Genomic DNA, 23,597 nt, shown 5'->3' on the forward strand with positions numbered 1-23,597 from the left:
GCCATTAATGGGAATACTTTAGTATTTTAATGGAAGCAGTGACACCTTTGGGAAGGAAGAAAAAAGAAAAAAGGGGATGCAAGTTGAAGGCAATGGTGAGGTGGCCACTGGGTCCCTCCCTGGCTTCCCAAAAAGGCTTCAGAGGGCCAGTTGGGTGCGGCTTCACACTCTATACACTCCCCATGCCAGGACAGTGTAATCAGCCCGTGTGTGTGTGGACTGCTAGTTCGCATGTCCACTGCTAACCTGCAGCAAATCCTCCTGCACCTTGTCCTTGAAAGCCTTAGTCCTGGTGCCCTAAGTCATCACCCCCCACCCCTTTCCTCTCCCTGGCTGCCCCACACAGACGAGCCCTCTATGACCCAATGGCCAGCTTCCACCCACCACTTTCACAGCTGACAAATGACTTGTTACCTTCTGGTCTTACTAAACAAAAGAAGCGCTGGCTCTCCTGCGTCTCCTGGCCAAGAAATTCAAGAGGAATTCCCCCCAACTCCTCCCCAGTCAAATGCTTCCCTTACCTAGTATTGGAATTCCACCATTTCTCTCCCAAGTCTGAAACAGCTGGGCTTCCTCTTTGGGACATGGTTCAGCACCTCACAGGTGACAGTTCTGGACCACAGACAGTGTCACATTTCCAGTCGGTTGAGAGACCATCTCTAGGCCCAGCATGTGAACAAAGGAACTTATTATATAAAGAACGCTCTTAGGCTCTCAACTTCGGAAAGAAATGAGGACACGGAGGACGAAGGGAAGAAGGAAACAAGGAAAGACTTTTTCCGGGTGTCGGTAATGAAAGATGCCTTTCCTTTCAAAGCGGCAGACTCCTGCCTGTTGTCTGTGTGTGCCCAAGGTGCCGTGGTGGCTCTGAGTGGAGAGTGATAGCAACCCAGAAGATTCTTTTGAACCTTGCAGACAAAACTTTGCTTCTAGATGGAGAATTATTACTTTTCACATTCATGTTGTAATCATGTAGCTTTAAATGCAATTTGTGGACCTTCACAGAAATATCACAAAGCTCCTGCACCTGTCTTCTTGGTCTTTACACAGCTGGAAGGTTTTCTCCTTTCGCTCAGAGACCTAAAACTGCAGGGATTTCCTGAAGGACTGTCCCTGCCACAGTCACAGGCTTTGCCAGGAATACAGCAGAAAATCATAACCATTTGCTGAACTGTCTGACAACAGATAAAAAAGCCAGTGTGAAGTCTAAAAAAGGAAACCCACAAAGATGGTGTCCTCCACTGTGTAACTTAGAAGTGAAATTGGACAGGGTCTCTTCCCTCCCTCCCTCCTTATTCTTGCCACCTTACATGTCATTACCCAAGAAGGTGACATGTTCAATGCACTGGACTCACAGCTCCCTGGATAGCCCTATATAACCTTATGACTCTGCTGTCCACAAAGACCAGGCTTGTTATGTCGAGACACTATTTTCAGGGAGTTTGGTCATGATGGGATCTGACCACCGCCACCCACGTCAGCAGGTGCTCAGCTACATGGCCTCTACAAGTGTGCTATAGCTGACCATGCATGATCTCACCACTGCATCACATCCCCTTGGTCATCTGCCTTGCCCAGCCCAGCTAACATGATACTCAGGGCAGAAGGGCGTCCCACGCATCGCTATAGGGTCTCCCGAAGGCAGGCAGTCCTCTTACCACAGCTTTCATGGTGGTGCTTCCTCACCCTTGGCAGAGATCTTGTCTCTCAACTTCATCTGAAAAACACATGTCATGGGACATGACTTCCCTCCATTTGTTCCTCTTTCATTTGGACACTGACTTGTCTTCAGCCGCTCTTGGAGCCAGACTCAGAGAAGAAGAGCCCAGCTCTTGTTTCTCTTTTGAGGCTGCAGTGGCACGCTCAAGGCCACTGGAACCTTGACCTGCTGGGCTCAGGCAATCCTTCCGCCCCAGCCTTCCAAGTAGCAGGAACTACAAACTCACGCCTCCATGCCCAACTAATTTTTTAAAAAATTTATTGTGGGGACAAGGTCTCACCAAGTTGCTCAGGCTAGTCTCAAACCCCTGGACTCAGGCAATTCTCTCTCCTCGGCCTCCCAAAGTGCTGGGATTACAGACTTGAGTCACTGTGCCCGGCTACCCACCTCTTTCTTTAAAGGAAGCAGTGACACCTTGGGAAGGAAGTAAGAGCACTTGTCTACCTTGAGCCCACCTCGTGGCCTGGCCTGCAGCCCTGTGGGCCCAGCTCCATCATCTCTTCCACTTGGTCTCTCTCTCTTGTTGGCTCCCTCCCCAGAGACTCAGTCAGAAAAGTGCAAGCCTGTCCCCATGAACTCTTGTCCTTTCACTGCTCCTCTTTGGCCGCCCCCAGCCCCAGGCCCCCTGCTACAGGGGTGGTCTGCCATGGCTCTACCTGCTTCTCTCAGACAGCCCAGGGCAGTCACTGGTCAGCTCTGAACACGCTGGTTCCGATTACATACCTTGGACTACCACCCGGAGAGGTCATACACTGCAAAGGTGAGGAGCCTGTCATTAAGCAGCGGTAGGTGTGATGATGACACTCCTATGTGGAACATGGGAGCTGATCATTTTAATACTTTCTAAAGGATCTGGACAACAGGGAAGAGTGTTCATGTCTCAAGGAGAAGGTCAGTGGAATATCCCACTGTGTTTCAGTACCCCAGCACATGCTTCTATCTAGGCAGGATCAGCTCATCTCACTGAAGATAGCTTCTGACAGGAGAGGTTTTCCTCTCTTAGATGAATAGAAAACAGTTATTTCAGGTAGCAGACATTTCAGTCACACCTTACAACAAAATTAAATGAAATAAAAAAGCATTCAGGAAGACTTCCTACTTACTGAGTACTTGCTTTGAGGTACTATGCGAAACACTTGAAATCTATTTTTATAATTGCTACCATATACAAGGCAAGTAATATCGGTTCCACTTTATAGCTGCAAGTCTGAAGTGGAGGGACGCAGAATGACTGCCCACAGCCAGCTGCAGTTATAAGCAGAGGAGGTTTTGAACCTAGCTTTATGGGTCCAAAACCTGTACTCTTTCCACAATAGCACATCAAAAACATTTCCCGATACCTGTCTTGTCAACAGGTCGCTGTATAATGCCCAATATCGACAAGAACCCAATGTTCAGGAGTCCCCATCCTCACAACTTCTTGGTCTGAAAAAAGGGGCTGTTCATGACTGTCTGTCTAGCAGCAGGGCTGTTGAAATTCAAGAGGAGGAGAAGAGATGGTACAACCTTCCGCCCCAACACCCAAAGGTCTGGAAAACCCAGGGGAGCACTAACATCCCTGTTCAACCCCAGAGGAACAGCTTCTGATCCATCACAAATTATTATAAGCAGAGCCAAATTCCAAAGTCATACTTATTTGGGAAATGCTGTAATAAAGGATTAGACAGTTTCATACTTTTACATATGAAGTTGCAATTAAGCTATACATGCACAGTACTGTTATTTTGGTAATACAGGGACACAATTTAATGATTCTAAGGTTTTTTTTGTAGTTCATTTTTTTTACAAGTCAGGTGCCATAAACATTCAAATAATCCATCTTTTAAAAAGTACGTTTACAACATCAAAAGAATTAAGATGAAATATAAACCTTTCTACTTACAATTTTTATACAGATTAACCAAATCACAAATACCACAAATAAATGTTAAATTGTAACAATATAATGAATAAACATTCAAATTCTTAATAAAATCTTCCTTTACCATTTTTTAAAAACTTACCATTATACTAAATAATCTATGCAGAATTTGGGGGTACAATACCATGAAGGCACCAACAGTACAAAGCAGATACAAAGCAGTTTTAAAACTTTCTTGAGTGCTCTACACAGATAAACAGCACACAAAAAGGCAACAAGCTTTAGGTAAACCTGGTGCAATCCTAGAGGATTTGCTCTAGATTCCCATTGTTTCTGCTCTGTCACATTGAGGTGGATGACAGTAAGAGAAACCACATATTCACGGTTACAGCTTCTCATCCGCACTATAGGAGTATCATGTTTCAAACACCAGCATAACAATTTTAAAGCACAAATGCTTTAAAAATGCACAAGCAAAAGGATTGCTCAGATGTTCAAAACCACTACATTTACAAAAATATTTCCCTTAAACTTGGGATTGCTCCAAAACATTGATTTACAAATATAAAAGTATTATGGAAGGACCCAAAGCATGTGTGCATATGTATGTGTGTGCATTAACATACTGTTACCATACTATATAAAAGTTACCAATTTAAAAACCATATTAACATATAAGCAAATAAAACAGTCTCCTCTGAATGGTCTGAATATTGTGTGACATGGGCAGTGTACTTTAATGATTCCTCAAAGACAACCACTGGTGAGCCACGTGTAGCTTCTCAAAGCTATTGGTTACTTCCGCACCCGTTGCCTGTGCCCGAAAGCAGAAGGAATGAGTGTGAAATGAGTGTGAACACACCACGTGCTGTGTACTGCACACGGAATACAATATTTTTCTACCCAAATGTCACAGCAGTCTGTGTGTCAGCTTTGCAGACTTAAGTCAGGACAGAATCCTCACTATGAGTTCTCTCAAATTCATCCCACTGGCTTGTTAGGTATTTGTTTCATACTAAATGAAAGGACTGGAATGTTTGAACAGGAATTTTTTGCTTACATTTTAGACACCCAAAAAGCCATTAGTCTGAAAGCTTATTTGAACATACCTATAGTGGAGGTTTTGTTCAGTATCACCGGTATGAATTTAGGCAGCCATATCTGTACATTTTTATAAATGTTAAAAGCCAAAATGCTGCAAGTCTACTACACATAATAGCTAGTATTTTTCATAGGTACCTTAGCTATGACAGTTATCTCACTTGTTAAATTATGTTTGGCATGATTAGTAAAAAGCACACAACTTCTGGTTACAGTGACTCTAGAATGCTGTTAGTGGTTTCATGCCAGTTTGCACAGTTCCAGCAAGGGGATGGGAAAGAGCTCAGTCCCCAGACATTAGTAGCCGAGGCTATGGTTTTCTACTTAGAAGAGGACTTCAAATTAACCTCATAATAATACTAACATTCCATTTAAAAAGTATAAAGAAATGAGTAATAAAACTCTCAATGCTCTTTTTAAAATGAAAACTGACCTAGTTTATATCAGATACTAGTCAAATCTTTATATCCTGTCGATGCTGTGTGGACCTTCACAAGACAGCTATGAGCATGGAAGTGAAAAGCATATATTTTAGGGCAAGAATTGAGATGTGGTTCTGATTTCCGAGGATGTCAGTCATCCTTCCTTAGCCACAAGAGGAGTGAGCACCAGCACTCTGGGCTGGGTGCTATGGACAGCCCCTCCCAGCATTAGGTTGTGCCAAACAGTGGCTCTAGGGCACAAGGGCAGGTCCTCTTTAGAGAGAGCCAAAGAATCCAACCTGAGATGTCTGGGCTTCTTCATCAAGGTTTGAGATCTATGACCTGAATAAAGGAACATGACAGAACTGATTCTCTGCTGTGCAGAGGCAAAAAGGACCCTACAGAAATACCTTTTTAAATCAGCGCACATAAACCCAAGTGCTGGGGCAGTGCCCAGGTGGCGAAGTGAGGTCTGTGAGTATTTTTGTGTTAAGCAGGAAGTGAACCTGACTGTCCATTCAGACACACTGATCCAGAGGAAATCAACACCGAATCTTAACATGAGTGTGAAGATAGAAGATGTACATTTATTTTCATGAATTACAAATGCATTTCTGTTCATATTAGCAGGCAGTCTTTATATATAACCCATTCTCCATTGCTGTCAAAAATCAAACAAGAAAAAAAGGACAGCCGAGAAATGAAAAGCTAAAAATAGAATTATTTTTCCTAAATGATCTGCTGGATAGCATTTTCCGTGGAACACAACTTAGAGGTAACAATAGATTTTTCATTTCAATCATAGGCATGTGGCACTTGGACAGTCATCTCTGCACAGAAAGCTGTTAACAGTCATGCGAGGGTACAGTAATTATTGAACAAGGCAAATTTCTCACCACAGAGAGCAGTGGGGGAGTCAAGAGGAGGCACCGCACTGGGACAGAACACCGAGTCAACTCCACAGTACACAGTGGTAGGAACAAATACTTAAAAGAGATCAGTAAAATATGGATAGAGCTCCAAACACGACTTAGGCTAGCTTTTTCTGATGGTCTTAGCTTAGCAGTATCAGAATTATTTGAGAGTACTTGACACAACAGTATTTCATGTCATGAGCTCGTGACGGCTTTATTACAAACTGTTATACTGTAGGTTGAAAAATGAACTTGAAATGCTGACATGCTGTAGAAGGAAAAAGAATTGTATACTTTCTCATTTAAAGACGCAGTGTTCCTCTCTGCTAAATCTTCAGACATTGGATGTGGTTGCTGAAACACGCAAGTGTGAAGTAGCTCAGGGTGTATGTGCACCAGCGTGTGGAGCACCACCCTGGGACATCCCTAGAAACTGCCACAGCTTGGTGCTGTGACCTTTGTATGTCTCTCACCAAATGCCCAGTGAAGCCGCCACTTTAAATCTTTTTATGTAAGTCTTGCAAACATGAAGTACTGAAGTACTGCACATAACACATTTTGGCATGTGTTATACCTCCATAAATGATTCGGGTAACCACAGTAAATCTACAGAATGACACTGCTGGGTTTAGTACTTCCTTTTTGTTTAGAAAAATGACTGGCTTTTCTAAAAGCTGGGCAAAAAGCACATACCTTAAATGTTAGTAACTAACATGATACGACAAAAGATGCTAACAAGTGCTCCCAAAGGATTCCCAAGATGGAAGCACTTGCTGCAGGCTGCAACATCATCCAAGGTATTTCCACAAGCTCCTGCTCTGGGAAAACAGTTATGGTCAAAACGTGAAGTGCAAATAAGGGGGTGTCACTGACTTAAAGTGCCCTAGGTAGTAGCCTTCCCTATCATAAAGTGAGATGCCAGTGACTGGAGCCAACTTGGAAAGAATCTCTCTCTGGTGTGGCTGCATGGGTCAGCAGGGCGTCATGTAGAAAAACATTCAGGAGAGGGAGGAACCACTGCATCTTTCAAACCAGAAAGCAATTAGTGACTAAAGCAACAGTAAGCAGTAGGTGCACTGAAGTACGTACTGTTGCAGTCACCCATGGGTGACACACACAGGGTTGCCAGGAGTAATTCTCTGGACTGAAGGAATTCTTTGAAAGCATAAAAGCCACAACTACCAGGAACCGCCCCTCTGAACAGCTCAAAGAAGTCAAAGTGGATAGGCCGAGACGGGCTGGAGACAGGACCAGGGGTCAAGAACTGGGAAGAAGAACACCGATGTCTGAGCATGTCCAGTCCTCTGAGCCCTTGTCCTATTAAAATACAAACAAACAGACCTGAGTTAAGGATGAACCATGTGAAAACATTATCATCATCAGTATCCCCAAACAGAAAAGTGACAAGAATGAACCACATTAAAATACCACCAACAGCATTATGAAAACAGAAAAATGAAAAAGGGAGAAAAACTCCTGCAAAAAGATCATTTCACTTGGACCCACTGGAGCATGGGTAACACATGGCAGTTCTGAAAGGGTTGCTCTGCTCTCACTACACAGGCATTTCCCCTCACACAGTTCCATAACACTTGTGGGGAAGAGACACAGATACATACACACACACACACACACACACACACACACACACACACACACACACACACAAAATGCAGTGTTACCAAGATGCCCTTTATTATTATTATTTTTCCAGACAGGGCCTCACTTTATCAACCAGGCTGGAATGCAGTAGTGTAATCACAGCTCACCGCAGCCTTGAAATCCTGAGCTCAGGTGATTTTCCTGCCTTAGGCTCCCAAGTAGCTGGGACTACAGGTATGCGCTACCATGCATGGCTAATTTTTAAATTTTTTTGTACAGACAAAATCTCGCTATGTTGCCCAAGCTGGTCTTAAACTCCTGGTCTCATGTGATGCTCCTACTCTGGCATCCCAAAACACTGGGATAACAGGTGTGAGCCACCATGCCAGGCCCAAGACACCCTTTATTAACTATGTAATATTCACCATTCCCATGTTCAAAACTAGAGTTTAAGGGTCTTTGTGAAATAATACATCTCTATGCCTCCTCCTATTCTTGGCAAGTTTCCCTCTGGATAACCTGCTAGGGCACAGTCAACTGTACAGGCAGGAGATGGGGGCCTTTAATCATGCTCAAGTTTTCTTTGACTGAGAACGAAGCAAAGTCCTGGTGGGAAGTGTGAGGGTGGTAGGCTGGGATTCTGGAAAGGCATGGAGCTGTAGCTGGTTCCCACAGGCAGGAAATGGTGCTGACCACCCAGGTTGAGGGTGAGCTGACAGCTATCTTTACATCAGGTCACCCTGAAAGGCATTCTCACTTGTTTTCTACCTTGGTCAGGCCCACCTGGAACATCACACTAGGAAAACATGAGCAGCACGTTTTCCCAATGTCTCTATTTTTACTTGGAGAAATTATATTTCAAACCAAATCTACCCCAACCATTTATAGCTAGTGGTTCTAATGTGAGCCTCAGAAGTCCCTGCAGGGCTTGTTAGAACACCGATTGCTGGGGATGGGCACAGACTGCCCACATCTACTGCAGGTCATGAATTAACTTTGCTTCTAGCTATGTGCTCACTTTGTGCCATCCTTGGAAGAAGTGAAAAACACTGCCACTCAAATCACGTTCTATGTGCTGCATTTCTGATGAGGAAACCTGGTGGAGATAGCCGGTGGGGCAACCAAGTGTTTCAACATGTAAACTAAAGACTCATCCCTCTTGAGACCCTTAATGGTGTGAAACATTAGTCAGCCTGCAAATCTAGCAGAATGTCTCTTGATATTTCAAAGAACACTTTTAGAGTAGTGGCTTTCATCTGCCACTCAAGAGTTAGGGCAGGAAGGATAGGCATATGATGGCCCAATGGTGGACACGGCAACAGCTGAGAAAGGAAAGTGGCCTCTGTCACGTAGAGGTGAAATGCAGCCAAACCTATTGGCTGGCAGGACATTAAAGCTGCCCTAGAATGCTTTTATCTTCAACGAACCAAAGGGAAATGAAATTAATGCCTGTAGCGATCAATCCTCTTGAGGAAATTCACCACCTGGCAGATGAGCAAGGCACCACTTCCACCTTCACTAGCCTCATGGGGCGGGGCCTAAGGACACAGTTTGGGTAAGGTACTGTCACAAGTTCTGATCACATGTACCTTTTAAGTTTGCCAATGGAAACATTTCTAAAACTGTCTCCTTTAAGCAAAATACAATGAACATACTTTGACCATTTAAGAACTCTCAGGGCCATACTATCGACTTCTCTAATGCCACGGTCATTTGATGGCGTCCTCTACCATGAAGCCTCATAGTTGTATCCTATGGCCCTGGGTACTTTCCAGTTCTCTCCCGCTGTAGCTAAGCGGTCAGCTACTGCCTCTCCCTAGTATCCTCATGTCTTACATCACCTTCATTTCCAGGCTCTCCAATTTGTAGCTCTGATCTCAGGTATACATGCTGGGGACTCAGGGACAATGCTTAGTACTGTGAATGAGGACCAAAACCTTTTCTGGGAGCAGAGCTAGTCACAGGCAGTGTGGAGAGATCACAAGAAAATGGCATTCTGGGTCAGAAACACCTGGGCTTTCTGTCTAGCTTTGCCACTGATGTACAATCTTGAGCAAAAAGCTTTAAGACTCCAGTCTTCAGTTTCCTTAATCATAAATATGAGATTATGCTGACTTCAGAGAATGCCACTGTGACCATCAAAATGAAATGTTTGAACCTGGCCCATAGTTTAATCAACAATCCCAGCTCTACCTTCCTCTGGGTTCATTTCATATTCTAGATGACTAAATTAAAAGTCAGCCTGAAAGTTGGCAACTTTCTTTTGAAACTGTATGAACAAAATGAGGTGGATTGAAGGGTGGATAGAGGAACAGATGGACAGACTTTTAAGAACACAAATATAGGAAAACATTGATCGTACAATATAGGTGGTGAGAATATGAGTATCTAAATTATTTCAACTTTTCAGAATAGTTGAAAATTATCATCAAGACAATGTTGGGAAAAAAAAATCTCTGTGCCTTATGTGTGCCTGGAACAAATGAAAGACATGTAGAGGTGACTGTCCTTGCCACGCCTGGAATCTCAAAAGTTGGGGTGGACCCTGACAGGGATCTCAGTCTCTGTTTGCTACGCTGACTTCAGGAGCATCCAGTGAGCAATGACATCTTGCAAGGCCAGGAGCACCCCCAACTGTCTTGTGTCCCCTGTCCCCACTGAGCCACCCATCTCTCAAGTGCCTAGCCAGTTGTCCCACAGGTACCTATTCTCTAAGGTCCTCCTACATACATCCTTGCTGCTCCCAGAGTCGCCTGAGCTGATATTTCAGGACCAGCAGCTACCTGTGAGATAGAGTCAGGTTCCTGAGTAAGGCAGGAGCCACAGCCTGGGGCCAGCATCTCTCTCTCTGCAGCCTTCTCCTATCCGGCTCTATCTCATGCTCACAAGCTATGGTCCTTCTGGGTTCTGAATCACTGCACTCCCTCTTCTACCAACACAGAGCCTTTGACTACCAGGATCCAGCTCAGTACAGTTGTTTCTGAGTCATTCTCACACTGCGATGCTCTGATGCTGTGCCTTACTCTTTGGGGTTCACTGTACCCATCCCTGGTATGGCACCTAGAGTACTCCAAGCACTTATTGTGGCTTACCTGTTTTTTGCCATTTAAGAACTCTGACCATTTAAACAAAGGGTCTTACCTTTGTTTCCCTCCTACTTGGCACTAGAGAGTGATCTATGCTGATTAAATGAGTGATGAAAACCTGGTCATTCTGTCAACCCCAGATGCCCTTTTATACTAAAAATGTAAACAAATGTTCTGTGTGTCTTTTCTCCTCTTACATGAGCTCTGTTGAGGGCATTATCAGGTCTTGTTTGTCCTGCTCATCTGTGGTTGTCTAATGCAAATGCAGCACAGACGAAGCAGGCAACATGGCTGAAGAGAACCAAGGGAGGATATGGGGCTAAATTGCAGACCACCAACTGGCTTAAGGAAAATGACCCATGAAGGAATTGCAAAGGAAGAAAAGCAACAGAAGTTGTTCAGCTCAAACTTCTAGGCAAGCGGTTGACAAACTTGTTCTGTAAAAGGCCAGAGAGTGAAGCTCTCAGGCCCCATGGGTCATTCAAGTCTCTGTCATGATTATCCCACTCTGCTGCTATAGAACAAATGCAGCCACAACAGCTTATTCACAGGCAAGGCTGTCTAGCCAACGTGACCCTATGTAGACAGTGGGAGCCTCACGAAGGGAGAGCAGCTCTTGGGAAACAGAGCCAGTCCTCCACCACAAGCACCTCAACAGGAGTCAGGAAGGAGCTATGGGGACTCAAGGTATGAAAATGATAGGATCCTGGGGCACAATTGGTCATCAGTGAGTAATGGTGCAAATCACTGTACCCAGTACCTTCTCCAATAGAAGGTCACACTTGTGTAGTATGACAGGAGACACGAATTCACCTCTTGGGAGATTCTACGCTCCTCAGCCCCTGCTGATATCAGGCTTCCTTCTCCATCAGACACTTCAGCAGGGCTTGTTCACAACAGTCCAGTAAGCACATGCCTCCTCAATGCTTTACCTTGGTTTGACAGATTGTCTTTGGGGGTCAACAGCAGGCTAAGCAAGGCCTTATCAGTGCTAGCAGCCCCACCTCTCGTCAGCTGCTTGGTTTGGAAAATTTGGAGTCTTTCACAGACTTTGTCTTTCCTCCATTCTCTTGAATTCACCACTTCTTACCACCATAGCCCTAGTCCAAGGTCACAGCCCCTTTAGTATGGAAGATCACAAATTTGCTTTAGCCTATCTTCTACCCAGTCTTCCCTCATTCCCACTCTTCTTACTTTGATGTTAGACTTCTTCCCTCTAAATATCAGTGTCTATTTCCTACCAATTCCCAGCTCACTCACCCTGCCTGGTTCTCAGGGCTCTCTCTTAGGAGGCTGTGTGGGCCATGACTGTTCTCAGTTCATGTCTACCCTGGCTTGGTTCTCTGTTTGTTTTTTTTTTTGAGTTGGAGTCTCACTCTGTCACCCAGACTGGAGTGCAGTGGCCACTCCCGGACACCGCAGCCTCGACCCACTGGGCTCCGGCGATCCTTCCGCCTCAGCCTTCCAAGTAGCTGGGACCACAGGCGCACACTACCATGCCCGGCTAATTTTTTGATTTATTGTAGAGATGAAGTCTCACCAAGTTGCCCAGGCGGGTGTCAAATCCGTGGGCTCAGGCAATTCACTCACCTCAGCCTCCCAAGGCGCGGGATTACAGGCTGAGCCACTGAGCCCGCCCGGTTCTCTGTTCTTAATGACAGGAAGCTGGAAGCCTGTAAACTGCAACATAGTTTTGTCCCAAGTATTTGCCCAGCAACTCCTTCTGCCCTGGCTCACAATACTTTACTCATTGCTTATTTCTACAGAGTTCTGACACAAGCCTTGTTCTCTCTCCCTACTATATATTCTCTAAAAGCAAGATTTGTGTTTTCTTTTGCACATTTTTTGTTTTGAGCCCAAGTCTCATTCTGTCGTCCAGGCTGGAGTGCAGTAGCATGCTCACACCGCGACCTCAACCTGCTGGGCTCTGGCAATACTTCTGCCTCAACTTTCCAAGCGGTGGAAATACAGGTGTGTGCCACCACGCCCAGCTAATTTTGTGATTAACTGTAGAGACAAGGTCTTGCCATGTTGTTCAGGCTGGTCTTGAACCTGTGGGCTCAGGCAATTCTTGCCTCTGCCTCCCAAAGCGCTGCGATTACAGGCATGAGCCACTGCGCCTGGTCACTTTTTTTCCCCAAAGCAACCGATACTGCCACACTGTCCATCACCCCTTATGACCCAAGTTCAGAAAGCATTTGTGCAGATCCATATGAACTACTTGACAGGTTGGCCTAACCTGTGCCTCCTGGACAAAGTGTCTTCAGCTTTGCTTGCCCATACTCTCTGTTTGAATTGTATACAGGGTTTGGGCCCCTTATATGTGGCACCAAGGGTAGAACCAAGTCCTAGCCGGGCGCAGTGGCTCTTGCCTATAATCCCAGCACTTTGGGTGGCGGAGGTGAGAGGACTACCTGAGCCCACGGGTTCGAGAACAACCTGGGTAACTTGGTGAGACCTCGTCTCTACAATAAATCAAAAAATTAGCGGGGCATGGTGGTGCACACCTGTAGTTTCATCTACTTGGAAGGCTGAGGCAGAAGGATCACCTGAGCCCAGCAGTTCGAGGCTGAGGTGGCCGTGAGCATGCCACTGTACTCTAGCCTGGGCGACAGAGTGAGACTCCAACTAAAAAAACCCCGAAGAACCAGGTCCTGGCTAGGAGCTTCTGAAGGGGTGGGCACAGAGAGCTAACACTGGAGGTATTTAACTAGCAACTCTGCTTACTACAGGACAAAGGGGTCCTGAAGTGAACTCTCTCCAGAGAGAAGCTCACATACTGTGAAGCTGTCCAGTGCAGGTGTCAAGAAAAGTATGAGAACTAACAGATGATCAATCTAGAATATGAACAAACAGTTTCTAGATGCTCATAGTCACTACCCTTGATTAAAGAAAAAAGAGACTTCAAGTTTCTAATAAAAAGAAAAGATTCCTAAAATAATATACGTAACTTTTAAAATCATTTAAATTTCCAAATTAAAGGAAATATCTTCCAAAAAGGAGCTTGAAAAAGAATACAAAATAATAGACCTATTTTGAGGAATACAATGCTCTAAAGACAAAGGGAAACAGAGATATGACCGCCACTCTGAGAAGCCAGCTACTACTCCTCTGGGTAGGAAGGTGGCGTCTCTCCTTGGAGGGCAGCAAGCCCTGGTGTCTACATTTCCCAGTAAGCGCGAGTTAAACACCCATTTTGCACATACCAGTACTAGAAATTCTAAAAAAATGAAGCCAAGTGGTATGAAAACCTGGGTCTTGGCTAGGACGTCTATACAGCTTTCTTTTCCGCTCTGTAGCTGTACTTTCCCCTTCCTCTCCTCCATATACTCTTCTGTGATCCCTCATACGTACTGTCTTTCTATAGCTCCTTGGTCTAATTCTCCCTCAACTTTACTGTCAGCACTTCTCCATCCTGGCTGGTTTTCTTTTCTTTTCTTTTTTGAGTTGGAGTCTCACTGTGTCGTCCAGACTGGAGTGCAGTGGCCGCTCCCGACCACCGCAGCCTCGACCTGCTGGGCTCCGGCCATCATTCCACCTCAGCCTTCCAAGTAGCTGGAACTAGAGGCGCGTGCTACCATGCCCGGCTAGTTTTTGATTTATTATAGAGATGAGGTCTTGCCAAGTTGCCCAGGCAGGTCTTGAACCCACGGGCTCAGGCAATCCACTCACCTCAGCCTCCCAAAGGTGCGGGATTACAGGCTGAGCCACCGAGCCCACTAGCTGGTTTTCATATGTGCACTTACCTTATGGTACTTATCAAATACAATTCTATATTCTCAATTCTTAGATAAAAGTCCTGGGTCCCTAAAGTTATATTAGAATTTCTGGAAATTTAAAATGTAATATGAAGTGAAATAACATTTTTAGGAAAGATCTCAAACTTGCATTAGCTTTAGTAAGTCCCTCTTTGCCCAAACACCAAAGTCTCATTATAGCAATTATTCTAAAAACCATCACTTTATTTTCACATCAACTTCATGTCTTTGTAACCTATAAGTCAATAAAAACTCCCAGAAGTGAAAGAATTCCAAATATATCTTTTCAACAGTTGTGAAAAGACAAAATCTAACTTCCAGTTTAAATCACGAAGTATCTTACAGCTGGGGCAACATAATAAGACCTCGTCTTTAAAATAGCTATATAGTCATCCACGGGGTCCACATCTTGAATTCAATCAACTATGGATCAAAAGCATTCAGGGAGAAAAAATTTCCACAAAGTTACAAAAAGCAAAATTTGAATTTGCTGGACACTGATTAATGCACTGAATCTGTGAGAATGAAGTGTATGTAGGCAACAAATTAGGTAGTACAAGTAATCTAGGGGTAATTTAAAGTAAACAGGAGGATATGCATAGGACATATGCAAATAGCATGACATTTTATGAAAGGAATTTAACCATCCTGGATTTTGGTATTATTAGGGGTCCTGAAACTAATCCCTCATGGATACTGAAGAACAACTGTGTTCAACTAATGAGAAATACATCATATTACCTTTTTTTTTTTTGAGTCAGGGGGCTCTCTCTCACCTAAGCTGGAGTGCAGTGGCATGATCAGAGCTCACCACAGCCTCGACCTCCTAGGTTCAGGCAATCCTTCTGCCTTAGCCTCCTGAGTAGCTGGGACTACAGGTGAGCATCACCACACTTAGCTAATTTTTTTATTTTCTGTAGAGACAAGGTCTTGTTATATTGCCCTGGCTGATCTCAAACTCCTGGGCTCAAGGAATCCTCCCACCTTAGCCCCTCAAAGTGCTGGGATTATGTGATTACAGGTGTGAGCCACCATATCCAGTCTTTTAAAAATAACACCTAATTTATATTTTCTCTCTCTTGCTGGGTTTAATTGTATGGCTAAAGGTCCCAGTACCTGACAAATTTAAGATCTGTATCCTGGCTGGAATCTAGCAGTCTCTTCAAAAATGAGTTCTTTGAGCTTTTCTTTAGGCAAGTCATCCAATTCCATGTCAAACTTGAATGGTGCTTCAGCAATGGGCTTTAAGAGAAAATAAAAACATTTAATAGTCAAAAACCGTTATGATTAAGTCAATAATTTATTAATTCATAAAATGATAATTTAGACTCTGAATTTATACAATAGGACTGATAACTCACAAAAACTGAAAGCTCTGATAAACCTCTATGGACTTGTGCTCACACTCCTGAAAGTATCCTTCTCAAAAGCACTTAAATGGACTGGGAGCAACTGGATCCATTTCAAGTGTTCTGACCTTACCACAAATCCCAGAATAATTTTCAAATGTCCTAGGACACTAAATGTTGAAATAACAGAAATGTGCAGTTGCAGGGGTGGCAGTGGTGGTATGTTTATCCAGTCAAAGCTCATGATACTAAAATAAATGCACCTAAGTAAATATAGTAACTTTATATGAAGAAGTATCATGGAGCTGTCAAAAATAAAGTCACAAGGAAGATTAATACCATGGGAAAATGTCCATGTCTCTGTAAAGACAAAGAATTCTACTTTATTTATTTTTCTGAGTTGGAGTCTCACTCTGTCACCCAGGCTGGAGTGCAGTGGCATGTTCACAGCCACTGCAGCCTCAACCTGCTGGGCTCAGGTGATCCTTCCACCTCAGCCTTCCAATTAGCTGGAACCACAGGCATGTGCCACCACGCCTGGCTAATTTTTTGATTTTTATTGTAGAGATGAGATCTTGCCATGTTGCTCAGGTTGGTCTCGAACCCGTGAGCTCAGGTAATCCTCTTGCCTTTGCCTCCCAAAGTACCGGAATTACAGGCGTGAGCCACCACACCTGGCTACTTAATTTTTTAAATTTAGATATAAACATGTAAGACTGGGAAGGAAACACTAAAAAGTTTTAATAATAATAACTGTAGGCCGGGCTCAGTGGCTCAGCCTGTAATCCCGCGCCTTTGGGAGGCTGAGGTGAGTGGATTGTCTGAGCCCACAGGTTCGAGACCCGCTTGGGCAGTGAGACCTCATCTCTACAATAAATCAAAAAAATCAGCTGGGCGTGGTAGCGCATGCCTGTAATTCCGGCTACTCAGAAGGCTGAGGGGGAAAGATTGCCGGAGCCCAGCAGGTCGAGGCTGCGGTGGCCGGGAGCAGCCACTGCACTCCGGTCTGGGCACCAGAGTGAGACTCCAACTCAAAAAAAAAAAAAAAAAAAAAATAATAATAATAATAATAACTGTAACAAGATTATAAAGTGATCTCTTATATTCTCCTGTAAGTTTTCATTTCAATTTTTAAACCTCACTATGAATAGCCAGAAAGGTATGTAAGTAAAATACAAACTATCTATTTAGGCCAAAGAACCCCTATACAACACAGTGACAAACAGTTACATTAATTAATTAATATACATACTTATTTGCTTATTTCATTTATCTATTTTGAGTTGGGGTCTTACTCTGTCACCCAGGTTGCAGTGCAATGGCAAGCTCATGGCTCACTGCAGCCTTGAGCTGGGTGGGCTCAGGTGATTTTTCTGCCTCAGTCTCCTGAGTAGCTGGGTCTACAGGCACACACCACCATGCTGACTAACTTTTTAAAGCACTGAGGTCTTGCTGTGTTGCCTGGGTTGGTCTTGAACTCCTGGGCTCAAGGAATCCTACTGCCTCAGTCTTCCAAAGTGCTGGGATTACAGGAGTGAGGTACTGCACCCAGCTACATTTTTATTTTATTTTTTGAACCGGAGTCTCACTGTGTTGCCCAGGCTGGAGTACAGTGGTAATCTCACAGTCACTGCAGCCTTGACCTGTTGGGCTCAGATGATCTTTCCACCTCAGCCTTCCAAGTAGCTGGAACTACAGGCATGCACCACCACACCTGGCTAATTTTTTGATTTATTGTAGAGACGAGGTCTTGCCAAGTTGCCCAGACTGGTTTCAAACCCGTGGGCTCAGGCAATCCTCTCGTCACGGCCTCCCAAAGAGCTGGAATTACAGGCGTGACCCACTGTGCCTGGCCTACATTTTTATTTTATTTTTTATTTTTTTTGAGTTGGAGTCTCACTCTGTCGCCCAGACTGGAGTGCAGTGGCTGCTCCCGGCCACCGCAGCCTGGACCTGCTGGGCTCCAGCAATCCTTCCGCCTCAGCCTTCCAAGTAGCCAGAATTACAGGCATGCGCTACCACACTCGGCTGATTTTTTGATTAACTGTAGAGATGAGGTCTTGCTGCCCAGGCGGGTCTCGAACCTGCGGCCTCAGGCAATCCACTCACCTCAGCCTCCCAAAGGCGTGGGATTACAGGCTGAGCCACCGAGCCCGGCTACATTTTTATTTTTAAATGGCCATAAACCAACACAATGCTACAGAACTAATAAGCTGTGATGATAATTCCAGCTGTCAATCAGTAGATTTGTAGACCCCCACATCTCAGGAACCCTGATCTCTGCACTCAGCTTTGGCCATCTGAAAGGAGGAAAGAATTCATGTTCGCAAGAGAATAAGTAGCCTGGCTTGAAGGAGGGTTCTGCATTCGGGATCACACTAGGCATCCTACATATATTACCCACCAACCGGACATGGATGTGTAGGAAGTCTCCAGCTCACTGGGTGAAGAAGAGCCCCAAATTTCTATTCCCACCTCTTCTGTGTTATTGACTATGCCATAGGTATTTCTGCAAGTTGCCTCACTTGTTTCTGGGAATGAGGAATGGATGAGCAATAGGAAAGTGATAAATGCTTCCTCTTTTTGAGTTCTATCTTCTTTCTCTGTATCAGCTTTTAGCTTTGGTAGTTAAGAGTTTTTCCCTTTCTTTTCCATTTCTCCCATAATTTTAACATAACCCACTTGCTGCTGCTCCTTTTAAAAATAGGGTATAATAGGCTCTATGCATATAAGCCTCAACGAGAATAATTTAACATTTTGGTTTATATTGCATTTATCTTTGTTATCCTCCAGAGAATAAAGTTAAAATCAAACCTACAGAGGAACCAGAGAATCAAAGCACTGGAACTGTCCTGGAGAGAACATGACATGCAATGTCTTTACGTAAATGTCCAGGCTGTTCTGAAGAGCTGCCACACCCAACTCTGTCTGCATTACTTCTCACAACAGGCTCTTGTGTCCCTGTCTCTAGGGAACAGCACATCAGACATGGAGTCGCCAAGTCACAGTGGGAATCACCCAAGCTGACTTCTCCTCCTTACTCTGCATGCTGCCTTGCCCACCCACCCCCTCTCCACCCTAGCCATTCTCAGAGCTGGCCATCAGTTCAGGCGTCTCTTCTTGCCATGACAATGGTTTCCAGCCTCGGACCCCTGCTCTCTCTGTGCTCCACATTGGTGCAGCTGTTCCCTTTGTCTGTGCATTTCCCCAGCCCCTGCCTGTTGCAGGTGACTTGGAAGAAGTCTTCTAAAGTAGACAGCACAGTTTGAGGGAGGGATTTCAAGTTGTGCCTCATAGTACTCATCCTCAGGGCAGACAAGGTGGGCTTGTTGGACCAGGTATGGCATCATGTACTCCTTAGGACAATCTCAGCAGGACAGGGTTGGGCCACTGCTGGCTGATCTACATTCCTGAAGCAGCAGCCAGGAGCAACAGGTTCTTACCTCGTCACTTGGGTCATAATACTGCTCCAGATACGGGTGGGCCAGAGCCTGTTCTACTTCAATCCTCCTGTGAGGGTTGAATGTCAACATTTTGTCCAGTAAGTCCAGAGCTATAAAGAGAAAAGTTTTGCAGTGGTGAGAAGCAGGAGTAGTCACTGAAATAATTCCATTTTCTGTTTAAGTAAATGGACCTACAAAAGAATTCAGCTAAGCATCACTGTGGGCAAGCTGCCAGCACAGAGTGCCTATTCCGTCTCTGAATCTTCTGAGACCCTGTGAACTTAGGTACCGAACATCTGACAATCTCAGATTCCATAACTCAGAAAGGTGGGGCAATTAGTCAAAACCCAGATCAAGAAGCAAGAGAAAGGACAAATCAGGTTCTGCCTACAGAACCAAGACTTTTCATAAACCACTACTCTGCTCTGGAGGTACAAAGGCAAAGGTTTTATGTTTGTACTTCTCTCAGATCAACAATGGTCAATTTATTTTTATTTCTCTTTAAGGGATAGGATCTTGCTCTGTTACCCAGGCTAGACTGCAGTGATGTGATCACAGCTCACCAGCTTCGACCTCCTGGGTTCAAGCCCTCCTGCCTCAGACTCCCAAATAGTTGGGACCACTGACACATGCCACCACACTTGGCTACTTTTCTCTTTTTTTGCTGAGTACAGGGGACTTTATTGATGGTACATGATGAGGTGGGGCTTCCTAGGATCCTCCCCTAATTCTTCAGAGGATCTGGTATGGACACTGTGAGGAGATTCTCAGTGTGGTCGGGACTCCTGAGCCGCTGAGGGTTTCTCCTTTCCTTTCATGCTCTCGCTGGGGCTTGTGGTCTGAGAACTCTTACTCCTTGGAGGCCACATGATCCATGAGTTCCACCACCCTGTCGCTGTAGCCAAATTCACTGTCATACCAAGAGATAAACTTGACAAAGTGGTTGTTGAGGGCAATGACAGCCCCAGCAATGAAGGTGGGAGAGTGGGTGTCACTATTAAAGTTAGAGAACACAGTGTGGTGCTCAGTGTAGCCCAGGATGCCCTTGAGGGGGCCCTCGGATGCCTACTTCACCACCTTCTTGATATCATATTTGGTGGGTTTCTCCAGATGGCAGGTCAGGTCCATGATGGAAACATTGGTGGTGGCAACATGGAAGGCCATGCCCATGAGCTACTTGTTCAGCTTGGAGATGACCTTGCCCATGGCCTTGGCAGTGCTGGTAGATGCAGGGATGATGCTCTGGTGGCTGTTGTGTCACAGCTTCCCAGAGGGGCTATCCAAGGTCTTCTGGATGGCAGTGATGGTGCCGAAGCTGGCTTAAAGTGATCACCTCACCTCAGTTTCCCAAAGTACTGGGATTATAGGTATGAGCCATTTCACTCAGCTTAGTTTTTTTCCTTAACACAGGGAGAAGGCCTCCAAGGTAATAAAAGAAAACAGTCTTCTTATTCCAGGTCCTGGCTGAGAGTTACATGTGACCCATTAGCACTCTGGCCTACTCTGCCAGCTTGGAGTCTTTCTGCAAGGCCCAAAGTCAAAGTTTTCTCTTGCTCTGGCCAGTAATCAACAGCTGAGTGTTTCTCTTAAGTCTAGAGCTCAGGGATAGGAAAAAGTGTGGAGCATGATTGGAGGGGTGCTAATGAGCTGCTTATCCTGCTGTCCTCTGTGGCTAGTGCCCAAGCATCACCTCAAGCTATAAGGAAGGCTGAAGGGCCTAGCTAACAGTGGCTGGGACAAGAGTTAAGGGAAGTGTGACAAAACACTTCCTGTGTTTATTAGTAGGAGTACAAGTCAGTAAAAAATAATATACACTGCCGGGTGTGGTGGCTCATGCCTATAATTCCAGCACTTTGGGAGGCTGAGGTGAGAGGACTGCCTGAGTGCAGGAGTTTGAGATCAGCCTGAGCAACATGATGAGAGCTTGTCTCTATGGTAAATCAGAAAATTAGCTGGGCATGGTGGCACACGTCTGTAGTTCCAGCTACTTGGAAGGCCGAGGCAGAAGGATCGCCTGAGCCCAGGAAGTCGAGGCTGCAGTGGCTGTGAGTATGCCACTGCAATCCAGCCTGGGTGACAGAGTGAGGCTCCTACAAAAAAAATAAAATAATAGCCGGGCTCGGTGGCTCAGCCTGTAATCCCGCGCCTTTGGGAGGCTGAGGTGAGTGGATTGCCTGAGCCCGCGGGTTTGAGACCTGCCTGGGCAGTGAGACCTCATCTCTACAATAAATCAAAAAATCAGCCGGGCATGGTAGTGCATGCCTGTAGTTCCGGCTACTTGGAAGGCTGAGGCGGAAGGATCGCTGGAGCCCAGCAGGTCGAGGCTGCAGTGGCCAGGAGCGGCCTCTGCACTCCAGTCTGGGCGACAGAGTGAGACTGTAACTCAAAATAAATAAATAAAATAAAATAAAATAATAATAATAACAACAACAACAATAATACACACTAAAGAATACATTATTATTCTGGTAAAGAGGAAGCAAAATGGGATCCTTTTTAAAATATTTTATGTCTCCTTTTATTAATGATGCTCAGATCAATAGTTTAAATTTAAGTAGCAGGTCCTTTCTTCAAATTAAATCCCAATTGAGTTTCTTCAAATTAAATCCTAAGGGGAGCCTCTACATATGAAATAAGTAAGGAAGGAGTGACCTGATTCTTAGGTTTTAGTTCATAGCCTGAGACACTCCCAAAATCCCAAGGCTCCAAGGAACAAGTCTGAAACCTACTGCAAGTCTGAAAAACTACTAGCCAATCAATAAAAGATACAAATTTTTAGAGAATGTACTGACACTAAAACAAAATAAAAACACTGGCATTACTTAATGAAACTTCTTCTCTTATAAACATTTATTAGATTATTTGTAGGTAGCAACATCAATCTCATCCATCTGCAAATTAGCTCATACTATTAAGCCCTGAGAGTAGAATGATAAAAGGTCATTTAATAACCTAAATGTAACAGTTTAAGAAATCACTTCTAACTCATTACTTTCAAAAAATAAGTTTTTATCATCTACTCACTAAAAACTGTTGCTCAACCCTTGAGAGGAGCTAATAAACCTTCCAAAGGTTTGGGTGTTAGGTGGAGACGGGGAGGCACCTTGCTGTCTGAGGCCACTGAAAAGGTGTAAATGTGTGAGTGTATATTTGTGCTCATGCATGCATGTCCTCAGCTTTGGCCCCTATTTTGACTTACCTTGTTGCCTGCTACTATAGGGCCAACCCCCAATCTTCAAGACAACAGGAGATAATAAATATGGTAAACCACATATTGAACATAATGAGAAATTCCATTTAACAGAGAGCTTTTCTTGTATTTAATGTTATATAAACAAAAAGCACAGATAATAAATCTCTATAAATAATACATTTCTAACCTATACTTCTGTTTATAAGCCTTTCAATATACACAAGTGTACTTTAGAAGCCTTGTCTGAAGCAGAGTCTACATGGTAGAAGACGTGGTTCATGCCTGCGGATGTGATATTGGGTCTACGGGCCCATGAACTGACTAGTTTTAGGAACTGAGCTTCCGTAATAGTCAATCTTGTGTTGAGGCTGGGTAATTATAATGAAAGAGGTTTATTTATTTACTTATTTTCTGAGTCGGAACCTCACGCTGTTGCCCAGGATGGAGTGCAGTGGCAAACTCACAGCTACCGCAGCCTCGACCTGCTGAGCTCAGGTGATCCTTCTGCCCCAGTCTTCCAAGTAGCTGGAACTAAGGTGTGTACTACCACGCCTGGCTAATTTTTTGATTTACTGTAGATATGAGATCTCACCATGTTGCTCTGGCTGGTCTCGAACTCCTGAGGTCATGTAATCTTCTTGGCTCTGCCTCCCAAAGTGCTGGGATTACAGATGTGAGCCACCACGCCCGGCCAGGTTTATTTTGGCTCACGGTTCTGCACATTGTACAAGCAGCACAGTGCCAGTATATGCTTCTGATAAGACCACAGGAAGCTCACAATCATGGCAAAAGGGGAAGTGGAACTTGCATGCCACATGGTGGAAGCAGAAGCAAGAGAGAGAAAGGATGAACCAGGTACTTTTATTTATTCTTTCTTTTTTTTTTTTGTAGTTGGAGTCTCACTGTCGCCTAGGCTGGAGTGCAGCAGCACGTGTGACCACTGCAGCCTCGACCTGCTGGGCTCAGGAGATCCTTCCACTTTAGCCTTTCAAGTAGCTGGAATGACAGGTACGCGCCACCAATTTTTTGATTTATCGTAGAAATGAGGTCTCACCAAGTTGTCCAGACTGGTCTTGAAACCAAGGGTTCAGGCAATCTTCTCACCTCAGCCTCCCAAAGTGCTGGGATTACAGGCGTGAACCATCAAG

At 44.6% G+C, this 23,597-nt stretch overlaps 1 protein-coding gene across 2 annotated transcripts in view; it reads right to left on the reverse strand.

The window, feature by feature from the left end:
* Positions 1-3,352: 3,352 nt before the first annotated feature.
* The window catches only part of MAPK1 (mitogen-activated protein kinase 1), a 113,380-nt gene continuing 93,135 nt past the window's right edge, over positions 3,353-23,597 (reverse strand). For both annotated transcript variants that reach the window (XM_008063101.1, XM_021715048.1), the window contains 3 exons: positions 19,257-19,366; positions 15,581-15,706; positions 3,353-7,335 (listed from right to left, as the gene is read on the reverse strand). In XM_008063101.1, the coding sequence (XP_008061292.1) occupies positions 15,590-15,706; positions 19,257-19,366 (227 nt within the window). In that variant the 3' untranslated portion in view covers positions 3,353-7,335; positions 15,581-15,589. The remainder of the gene's footprint in view (positions 7,336-15,580; positions 15,707-19,256; positions 19,367-23,597) is intronic.

The sequence above is a fragment of the Carlito syrichta genome, unplaced genomic scaffold, assembly GCF_000164805.1.
Source record: "Carlito syrichta isolate Samal-C Ts95f unplaced genomic scaffold, Tarsius_syrichta-2.0.1 Scaffold306579, whole genome shotgun sequence".
NCBI lineage: Eukaryota > Metazoa > Chordata > Mammalia > Primates > Tarsiidae > Carlito > Carlito syrichta.